The sequence below is a fragment of the Limulus polyphemus genome, unplaced genomic scaffold (assembly GCF_000517525.1).
Source record: "Limulus polyphemus unplaced genomic scaffold, Limulus_polyphemus-2.1.2 Scaffold89, whole genome shotgun sequence".
NCBI classification, from domain to species: domain Eukaryota; kingdom Metazoa; phylum Arthropoda; class Merostomata; order Xiphosura; family Limulidae; genus Limulus; species Limulus polyphemus.
The window spans coordinates 602,822-614,506 of record NW_013665699.1 but is presented as its reverse complement, the minus strand read 5'-3'; the positions used below and the strand labels follow the sequence as shown (position 1 = coordinate 614,506).

Genomic DNA, 11,685 nt, shown 5'->3' with positions numbered 1-11,685 from the left:
ATGCTGACACTAATAGCTAGAATCCCACATTGAGAAGGCAGAGGGGCCAGTGAGGACAGAGATCATACAGAAAGCATCTACAGAGAACAAATATGTACCACGAGAAGTAGTATCAAAGTTAGGAACACTGTACTACATCCAGAACAGGTATGCTCTTTACCCAGAATTATAGAAATTGAAAAGGGTGGAATATAATACAAGTATGATGGTCCAGCCAAGATTCCACAACTCAGGTTGGATTTAAGGGGTCATGATACCCATATCTCACATTGGTGGCCAAGGCAGTCGGACCATAGATATATATGTCTTTGTGATATGATCCCTACCAGTAACCAGAAAGAAAGAAAGCAACACCAAAATAGATAATCCTTCTGATCAACCTGAAGAAGTCCAAAAGGCAACATATCCCACATTGGTGGCCAGGACAGTTGGACCACAGATATATATATCTTTGGAATATGATCCCTACCAGTTACCACAGAATGATGCGTTTCGAACCACCGGATTTATGAAAGAAAGAAAGCAACACCAAAGTGGACAATCCTTCTGATCATCCTGAAGAAGTCCAAAAGGCAACAGCCCAGGTTTGGATTGACACGATCATATGCCATTCTCCACCAAAGTCCAGAACTCATCCAGTCTGGATTTACAAACAGTTGTCTTTACTCCCCCACCAGGTGGTCAAGGAGATATCTGCTTACCCATGGAATTAAGGAGAGGATGTGGAACACTGTCCCAACAAAGACCAAAGATGGAACTGCGTTTGGATTTATGAGGAGATAGTGGACCCCCTGCATGAACAATGTAAGACCTGACAGTGTTCATAAGAGGGTCCAGCCACCCACCACCCCCCCACCAGATAGCTAAGTGTCAAATCTGGACTGATTTTATGAATAGGCTCCCACATAGGTTGGTTCTGCTCCTACCAACATCTGGGAATAAACTTCCAGGGACCCGGGTAAAAGGGTCCCCAACCTCACCCTCTTCTCCGAGATTGGAGAAAACTCAACACTCCAAAGGTAAATCCTCTGTCCACCACCCCAGCAACTAGGAACTGAGTGTAGTAAGGACTCCCAAGTTCCACTAATAGAAGTAAGGGGGGGGGGAACATAAGCATTGGGGAGTCCTGAGGAACAGGTCTCCAGAGACAGTGCAACAGGTGAACCACATTCCCTAATTTTTAAAAGCAAACTGACCTCGACTGATTCAGCTCTAAGAACAGCAGGGACTGGCAAAATCCCCTTTAGCTTTACTCATGATAGTCCACGAGTATCGGTCCATGAGAAATAATTTAATATGATATCACCATCCAGAATTGCATCCAGATGGTCTTATGGAACACCTCATCTCAACAGAGCCCATTGCAACCAGGAGCCAATATAAAGGTTGCTAGTGCAGAATTTAAATACAAGCATACCCGACTGGACAACACTTGCCACTGAGTGGGATCCAAAAGAAATCAATAGGCACCCTAGAAGAGAAAAGAACAATAATTGTAAGTCAGCTAACATTTTACCACCCTGTTAAAACATAGTAGAGGTAGTCAACACAGCCACAAGGAGAAGACAAAGTCCCTTTGAAGAGGAAACTGCCAAATCATGAAGGTAATGAGGTATGAACATGTCGGGAGGAGTCCCGCAAAATATTTCCTGAGAATAAGGACAGAAACGATTAACAGAACCAATGGAATGAGGAGTGGAAGGAGGGGGCCATGAGACACGATGTGATGAACCTGCAGAAGTACAAGTGGAAGTAGAATAGAATCGAGCAGCCAAAGACGATAAAGAAGTCTGCAAACATGCTGTATCAACTCTGGCTTCTAAAGATTCTGGAATTACAGCAAATAAATAAGGCAGAAGAAAAGGTGCTTCCCATAAATCTTGAAGAGCAAAAAAAGGTAAGTGAATACCCTCCAAAAATGCATCCCAACTCAACAAGTCCCAGCAACAGACCAACCACGACACCAAGGCAAGTCCTGAAGAGGAAAACATGTCACAGTAATGACCAGTAAAGGGCCCAGTTTGTCATCAAATTGTTGAGGCAATCAGTGATATACTTCAGACAAAAGTTGAAAATTGCAACCTGTTAAAAGAGATAACAGGTTCTTACCTGGCACCCCATAGATCTAACAATGAATCCAACCTTTGAGTGTCCAAATATATATTATCCTGAAAATGATATGCCAGGGCATGTTGTTCAGATAAATGAGGGTGGGCATAGTGACACCCTCACATAATTGTGTTGCAAACCACCCTGCATGCACAGCAATATCAGGAGAAGGAAGAAAAACTAAGTAATCCCCTAGAGAATGATCAGACAATAAAGCAGGGGAGACTCCAAAAGCAACTGGTTGCATCTCCAAAACTTCATAAACACGTGTAACTTACTGCAGAAAAAGGGGCAAAAGGTGACTGATCAGATGAGTCGTCAAGAGAGGAAGAATAAAAAAAAGGGAATTTAAATTCTCCCCAGAATATTCTGTTTCAGAATGAAAATTCAAATCAACACCTCCTGGAGAGATACTCCAAGGCTGCATGAATGACTTGATCTTGCCCCAAATCAGGTCACAGACAGTTTCCATGGAGAGTACCCCCCCCCCTCACCAACTGCTGACCACCACTATATAACAAAGGGGGAATACATGAAGACTGAGTAGCCTCTATGCTTGAAACCATTACATGGGAATTCACATCCAATTTCTTTTTATAACATATTTGTAGGAAAAAAACAAATAACAAATTCAGCAAAATATATCTCTGGATAACAAAACAAAGAATTCCCAATTATTAGAAAACGAAAACTAAGAAAATGTAAATCACAAAATGTTAGACTGAATGTTCGCGCTTTGTCGAGAAAAAGTGATTTTACTGTCTGCATACAGTACCTGCATAGAGGGAGCATGTGAGGGCCAGCATAAAGTTTTGTAAATGAGATATTGCAGAGGGCAGTTGATTGGGGTATATAGAGACTGGAGCAAGCAAACACAATGTTAGAGATTAAGATCGAGAAATAGCCATTAATGTCAGCAGAGGTATGTATGTTTTGGAAGTTATGTAAGTACTAGAGATGCCAGGAAATAAACTTATTCAAATCACCATGAAAAGATGTGTAAAAAATATCTTTATCAACCCATGCCCTTTGATTCCTAAGCTCAAAGGTTAAAAAGAAAATCGAAACCTAAACTAAAGCTGCTTGTTACTTTTCCCTAAAGAAAGGCAAATTATTAGTAGTATTTTTTTCATTCTCACTAAGTCAAAAACATATGACACAGTTGTTTACCTTTCTAGCCATAATAAGCCCACTTGGGCGATGTGCAACTTTAGTGACAACTCCTCCATTACCAGCCCCAAGCTCTCCCAAGTTCATTAGATCTTCACTGTTTAGCTCTTTTACTTTCTGCTTCTGAGTCAAGAAAGCTTCCAATCGCTTTCGCTGTTGGTGATTTATGTCCAATCCCTCTAAAGACTTTCGTAACACCTCTAAGTTTGTGTTACCTGTTGTTTTTCTATGATAAAATATAAAATTATCAATTACACATAGAAATATATATATATTTCTGTGCGTATATACATTTTTATATCCAATTAACCTAACTTAATTATATACAACTTTATTTTGATATAAGTATATAATGGATGGAATTGCAACTGACAAGAAACACACACCATACTAATTCAGCAAGTATATAAAAATTTAATAGTTGCTCTTATTGTTTATTCTTCTTTCAGTCACCAAAAGCCCTTCAGTAGTTAACAGGCACATAAAATGTACAGATACAGCAATAACAATTTTAAAATCTTTCCCTGCACATTACCTATATGAAAACAAGGGCAGAGATATGTGCCATAAAAAGTTTGTTTCAAAAACTAAGTTTCCATCTTTTCTTTTACATAATTAATTGTTAGTAATTAATGAAATTCTCAATCTTAATTTCAAATTATTGTGATTGAACTGGACCAGGCTGTTATGCTACAGACTACTGAAAAAACATGATTTTTCAGTTATAAATTTTTTATGGGATACAAGTTATATGATTCTTGTGGGTTCATATTTGCTATTCTGTTACATGCCAAAATTGTGAAATATTTTTCTGTCCTACAGGCTACCTGACAACTATTTATTAATAGATGCCCTATTATTGTTGGTAGGTTGTGTTCGTACTTCCAACATGAAGATATATGCTATCAACATTAAAGACTGAGTATGGTCTCACTCCTATCACCAGTACTCAGTAAACTCTACACAGAACATTTCAAAGTTAATGCCCTCAAAACACTCACTACTGACCACGATCTGGCTTACACATGTTGGTGATTCATTCATTATATGGCCACATGCTACAACCGATATTCAAGAATTCATGAAGAGACAACACTCTGTGATACAGTTCACAATGGAAATACATCACAAACTCCCATTCCTTAACATCATGGTTATCAAGACTTATAACAGAGGAATTTATAGGAGACCCACACATATTGTCAGTGTTTTTTTTTTTTTACATCAACTGTAAACCAAATCACCCTGACAGTGTCAGGCAGGTGTTAAACAGCCTAGTTCCCAGAATGAATAAAATTTGTAACACCAAAGAAGCTAAGAAGATGGGAGATAAACACATCACTACAGTGCTCCTGAAAATGGATAACCAGAACACCCGATAAAGTGATAAAGAGTGAACAGAAAGAAAATGACAGATACACAGCAATATTCCTCTATATCAGAGGTTTTTCTGAAATGATCAGAATATATAAACCACATCAAGCTAGAGCAGAATTGAGGAGCAACAACATAATATGATTGCAGTTAGTACATATAAAACCATCTAAAGACATAATGGAGACGAAAACACCATTTACAACATCCTCTTTGCATTCCAATAAACTGAAAAAGCAGAAAAACAACAAAAGGTTGAATTCAGGAGCATAACAGACATAGAAGGCTCAATAACATTGATCTATCTACAACAGCCTTTAATACCAGAGAAGACCATAAAATGAACTGGAATACTAAAATGATAGGATATTAACCTCATGTGAAAAAAAAAGAAAGAAAAAAGATGCCTTCTACATCCACCTAAATGATAACACATCAGCCAACCCAGCATAGAAGTCAACAAGATAGCAACAGATTAGCTGCCAAAATGTAGGATAAAACTATTTTGTAATTAGTGCCTAGTTATATATGTAAAAATAACTCAATAATTAATAATTTGACTTAGGTGATCATACAGGTAAAGTATGACAATAATTGACATCTAATTGCCACAACCTTACCATAAATATTCAGTATCACATTATCACAAAACTCAAAGGTGACAAACCCATAAGTCTAAAATGATTCCGTATTAAGAGATGTATAGGATATCACATACTCAGCCAAGTTCTTTCATCAAATAGCTGATTTATTTAAACAGATTCACTAGTTTCACAGGAACCTGGAAACTATGAGACATGTAAGTAAACACAAAAAGAAGATATGAAATTTTGAAAACAAAGCAATAACACTACTTTAACAAAGAATCATCATATAATAACCCTAGGTGAATACTCATAAAGTAGTTTACCCTGTCTAGTGTCTGCAACTGCTAATAATATTTCTTCAAGAAGATAAACTTTTATGATCAGTCTAGACTTGTCTAATAATGTAGTATGCCTTGCAAATATACAAGTTTTAAGTGTCAGCAGATGTTGTCTTAGCAACAGTCAGTAAGCGAGACATGCCCAAACCTGTCAGTTGCAGTGCACACACTAGTCTCAGTACACCAACTTAGTACTATCAATGGAGTGAAGAGTGAATCAACTGTTGGGACTACTGTTTTCATTTTGTCCAACTAGCAGCCTACATGTTAGTCCTAAAATATAGAGGCCAAGATTTGGAGTAAGGAAGATAAGCAGATTGAGAGACCGTAGACATGAACGAAACTGAGTTTATTCCTTATGTGGGTCCAGTGGTTGATTAATGTGATTTGGCTAAAACAAAAGAAAAAGTTGGACACAAGTTATAAGACAGAAAAGTTCTATGTAGGTCCGTAAGCATCACTGCCTTTTTAGCATGATGGAAATAACTCTGTGGGGGTCAACAGTTATCTAAAGGTGCTATGCACTTTTAAACCTTGCACCTAAAGTGTATGCTTGCAAATACAATTGAAAGGTGTTCGATACTATAAAAACAAGCAAAAAATTCTGAACTTGTCATAGTGTGCTTTAATTTCCACCTCTTCCAAAATGAGGATCAGGGGACTGTTAATAACTTGGATAAAAAATTAAGAGCAAAATCTGGTAGCTGTAAGACTCCGTGAAATTGAATCCAGAGAAAATTTGGAAGAAAAAATTAGGGAGATTTAGGGTTTTCTCTTTTACATTATATTTTGTGTAATTGTATAAGCTTTTACTGAAATAATTAATTACGTATAAACTTATCAATGTTTAAATTAAATGAAAAAAATATATTGCAAAGTAATCAAATATACATTTCATAAAAGTATAAAAATTTCACTTTTGCAAACATTTCTCCTATTTCCTCTATCCTTTTTTTGATTGGGCTTATATGCACATGAACATAATATTGTTGCAAATTAAAAGCTTAAGTGTAGACTAAACAAAATTACTATAAAGAGTAATCAGATACCTAAAAACATCAGTGTTTTGAACATATTGTTTAGAAATTAATACTGTGAATAAAGAACTAAATCACCACCATAAAGCTTTTCATCTTAGCTCTCCAATAAAAAAAAAGTTTCCAGAATGATTGAAGTACTGCTTTTACAGACAATTTTTCTGTAATTTAATTAAAGCTTCTTTCATTTTCAAACATTGATTACATATATATGATAGGTGTTTCACATTCCCCAAGGACAAAATAGGCTTGTTATATATATTATCAACTATGAATAAAGCAAGAAAGAAGGAATAACATTATCACCTGCCATTGTTACAATAGTTTCTGACCCATAATTACAGGCTCAGTCATTTTTTTTGAATAAATACATGCATTACCCCATTATTCACACAACCTCATTCTACTTTTTGAATTTTTTACCATTTTGAAAATAAAGTTATAACAGTTAACATCTCTTAAACACAGCAGAAATTACAGTGAATTAAGAACTGACTGAGTATAACAAAGATACCTGCTGTATTTTCAACAAATTATCAGAATAACTTGAAGTTTCACAACTTTCATGTAACAAGCATAGGCAGTCTAACTCAAAATATTCACAATCTTATCAATGTCTAATTCACAGTTACACAATTTGAATGTATGCACAAGGATAATAAATTACTTCATATTAATTCAAGTAAATATATGTTTTTTTTTATTTGACTTGAATTGTGTGAGTAGCCAATTTATCATTATTTGTTATTTCAGATGTGGTCATCTGTATGCAAATAATGATACACACTTATCACTACTACACATAAATGAGCAATCTTCCCTTTTCTCAAGGCCTAAGCCACTAGTACAAGTCAAACTATGATATAATAACTCAACAGTCAATCATATAATGATGATTAATGCTGAACTAACTGTTTATCTGGTCTTTTAAGTCTTTTTAACTATCTTAATTTCAATCACATATATATACTAATACAGTCTAAATCTTCTCTCAAGGCCTAAGCCACTAGTACAAGTCAAACTATGATATAATAACTCAACAGTCAGTCATATGATGATGATTAATGCTGAACTAACTGTTTATCTGGTCTTTTAAGTCTTTTTAACTATCTTAATTTCAATCACATATATACTAGTACAGTCTAAACCTTTTCTCAAAGTCACAGCAACATTCTTGATACGGTTATTATTATTCTTGCATTTCAGGAAAATCCTAGCTTAATCAAGTTTATATTTATTCAATACTTAAAAAATAGTAGCTTCTGTCGAGATTTTTACAACTAATAATGAAAAAATGTTATTACAAAACCTTTTTTTTACATAAAACTCAAAATAACACTGCATGCTTAAGCTGCCCAAAGTAGAATAAGCAAATTCCAAATAAACAGTTTTCTTTATCAATACAACTTAATAACAACTGTACTTCAACAATTTCAAATGTTTTATGATTAGATGTTCTCGTTTTTTCAGGGACATGGCTTAATTCATTTATTAAAAGAAAAAATTTAACAAAAGTAATATGTTATAAAACTTACTCATTGGTGTCAGTGGGGCTTGGCTGATCAACTGGAGGTAGTTTCAAATTAAATTTGTTCTTTCCTGTATTTGTTGACATTGTATGTATTCTTACTTTGCCAATCTAGATTTGGGGAGTGTTAAAGAGTTATGTAACTTATTTAATGTAAGCCTTTAGCATGAAAAATGAAAAATTACCAATTCATTGGCCACAAAAAATTAACTGGTTAAACATAAGACAATCATATTGTAAGATCAAAGTTGCCCAACAAACGCAATATCGTTGTGTCAGTATCGCATATTACTGGATCAAATCAACCCTCATCAGCACACCTGTGGTCCATGTAGACCCCAATGGATTTTTCGGTTGTATATTGTTTTACATAATCATTAAAATTTATAGCAGTTCATGTAATTGTCAAGCACAAACCCTGCATCAATATGACACTATTGTTTTCTATATTTGACTTTGCAAAGTCATTTAACAAAGTTAAAAACTATATTGGATAGTCAACATGGTTTCACTGAGGGAACATCTTGCCTTACAAATTTTTTGACATTCTTTAAAAAGGTTACTGCTTATGTAGATGAGGGTAAAGGTCTAGAGTTGGTGTATCTGGATTTTCAGAAAGCCTTTTGACATGATGCCACATAAAAGGCTAGTAAAAAAAATTCTCTATAGGTATGGGGGATAAGTTAGCAAATTGGATAGAAGAGTGGCTGGGTGGAAGAATGGAGAGGATTGTTACAATTGCAGTTCAGACAAACTGGATTACCTCAGGGCTCAGTCTTAGGACTTTTGCTCTTTTTGATTTACATCAGTGACATAGAGGAAGAAATGGTGAATAAGTTACTCAAATTTGCATATGATATTAAGGTCTTGGGTGTTGCTAGCAGTGAAGAGGATGCTGCAATTTACAAAAGGATTAAGATCATTTAGTGAGGTGGGCAAATAGATGGCAAATGGGTTTTAATTATAATAAATGTAAAATAATGCATGTGGATTATCTTAATTTGAATTATAAGTAAAATTTGAATGTGAATAACCTTAATAGTGTCATGAAAGAAAGGGATCTTGGTGTAATAGTTGATCAGTCTCTTAAGGCATCTAATCAGTAAGCTATTGCTGGTGGTAAGGTAAATAGGATTTTAGGTTGTATCTACAGAAATATTGAATACAAGTCTTAAAGAGGTTATAATTTCATTGTATAGATCACTGACTAGGCCACATTTGGAATATTGCGTTCAGTCTTGGACTCCTTACCTTAGGACATTGAATTGTTGGAAAGAGTTCAGAGGAGGATTACTAGAATGGTGCCTGGGATGGAGGGGTTGTCATACAAAGAGAGGTTGAAATCTCTCAAATTGTTTTCTCTTGACAAAAGAAGAGTTAGAGGGAATCTGATTGAGGTAAGATTGTAAAGGGAATGGATAGTGTTCATGCATCATCTTTTTTCATACTTAACTGTGAGAATATTAGGACTAAGGGACACAAATATAAATTTTGACAGGGCTAAGAAGGCCCGACATGGCAAGGTGGCTAGGGAGCTCGACTTGCAATCTGAGGGTCACAGGTTTGAATCCCCATCCCACCAAACATGCTTACCCTTTCAGCCATGGGGGCATTATAATATAACAGTGAATCCCACTATTTGTTGGTAAAAGAGTAGCCCAAGAGTTGGCAGTGGGTGGTGATAACTAGCTGCCTCCCCTCTAGTCTTTCACTGCTAAATTAGGTACAGCTAACATAGATAGCCCTCATGCAGCTTTGTGCAAAATTCAAACCAAACAGCTAAGACAATTTTATTTTTCTAACAGGGTGGTTGGCCTTTGGAATGGGTTGCCTTCAGATGCTGTGGAGGCAGCAAATTTAAGAGAGTTTAAAAGAAAGCTTGATAAGTATACAAATGATAAGGGCTGGCTTTAAGATTTTTTTTTAAATGTATTTATTAATAGTTTTAGTTCAGTTTAGATGTTGGGACAGCTGAGATAGACCAATAGGTCCCATGTTGTCCCAAAACATTATGCTATGTTACTTTTGTGCTGGGGTCCAGTTTGATCCTGAGTGTTACACAACATAACTTTTCAAAAGTGTGCTGATGAGAGTAAACATTCTACTTCAAAAATAATAGTACCAAACTACTACAAAATTTAGGGTCCGAGCCTAATTTTTGAAATCTATGATGAAACTTAAATGCATATTCACAACCTGAATAACAAGCTCTGTTACTTACTAAGTTACTACATTATACATAAGCTGTAAAAATCGCTGTAAAAGTGTAATCTAATTTAACAATTAAGGGTTAAACCCTACAGCTGGCTTACTAATATAGTAATAAATATTACTAGTACTATTATTAGTTTAACAATTAACTCTGAAGGGTCTGAAGTTTAGTGATACTTCAGAGCCTAATCAGTGTTACACTACAAACCTAGGCTACAGCACATATGACTAAGTTAAATTCGTTACTTCTAACTAGCTAACACTAACATTGTATTTACCCATTGTCATGAACTTGACAAGTTTATTGTTAGTTTAAAAAAAGAATTTTAATTCAAATAATAAAAAGTTTAACTTCTTTAATGTTTAGCTATTTCAAAATTAAATGACTTGTGAATATTATGATTCCAGTTCATGTAATTATAATTGTAATTTAATTATAAAACCTGTCGTAAATTGTCAATTCAATTAATACCTGATGTGGGAGTAAGGCTAAGGATAAAATGTCGCAAAATATGCAAGAATAAAGAAAGCATTTTCATTCAATTAATTCAAGTTATTGTGTTTATTTATTTAGATGAATTCCACTCTTATTCCTAAAAGAGCAGCTTTTTTTGGTTAATGACATTATGTTACTTTACACTTACTTTATCAAATTTTATCAGTTTATGATTTGTCTTAAGACTTTAAAACAAAAAATTTAAGTTGCAATTACAATTTAAATTGCTTTACTCTTTTAACAAGTTTTACTCTTTTAGTCTTTAGCAGATATAACTTAAGGAAACTAATCTATTGTTGTAATGTCTATTGCTAACTAACTAGTACAACTTACAAGTCAAGTTGATAAATACGTGATTACGTTAATATTATGTACTACGTTTAGCAGTTTCGACTTTTTAAGTTTTAAATTTCACTAGTAGTAGTATTCCAGTAATCACCGTTAGTGTTAGTAACTTAGTAGCTATGTTATAATATCAGAATGGTAGCCTAACAGTCTTCTTCTTGTGACTAACAGTTAACCTAATAACTAGGGGATCGTTTGCTAAATTTTTGAAAGTATGTATGTTTGAACATTTCGTAATTATTTTTATAATTACATTGACTTAATCTCTCAAATATTTCTTCTGATGAAACTATAACTAATAAATGCGATAAAATTAATAGATATAATTTATGCATCGAGGCGAAAAGATTTTGTTTTGACAATGGCTCTTATCTTATTTTCGATCGGAGTTTTAACCTCACAGTCCTACTTCTCTTATGAGATTCTATGTCATTCTAATTTCTCATTATAAAAACAAAGAAGAACAGAAAGCCGCTCCTCGTCACGAGAG

General features: G+C 34.6%; 1 protein-coding gene across 1 annotated transcript in view; it reads right to left on the bottom strand.

Annotated features, from left to right (window-relative positions):
- The window catches only part of LOC106468591 (dual specificity mitogen-activated protein kinase kinase 1-like), a 39,941-nt gene extending 28,583 nt beyond the window's left edge, over window positions 1-11,358 (bottom strand). The window contains exons 1-3 of the mRNA XM_022397568.1: window positions 11,184-11,358; window positions 8,151-8,254; window positions 3,280-3,505 (exon numbers count right to left, since the gene is read on the bottom strand). Coding sequence (XP_022253276.1) covers window positions 3,280-3,505; window positions 8,151-8,230 — 306 coding nt within the window. The 5' untranslated portion in view covers window positions 8,231-8,254; window positions 11,184-11,358. The remainder of the gene's footprint in view (window positions 1-3,279; window positions 3,506-8,150; window positions 8,255-11,183) is intronic.
- Window positions 11,359-11,685: the final 327 nt, after the last annotated feature.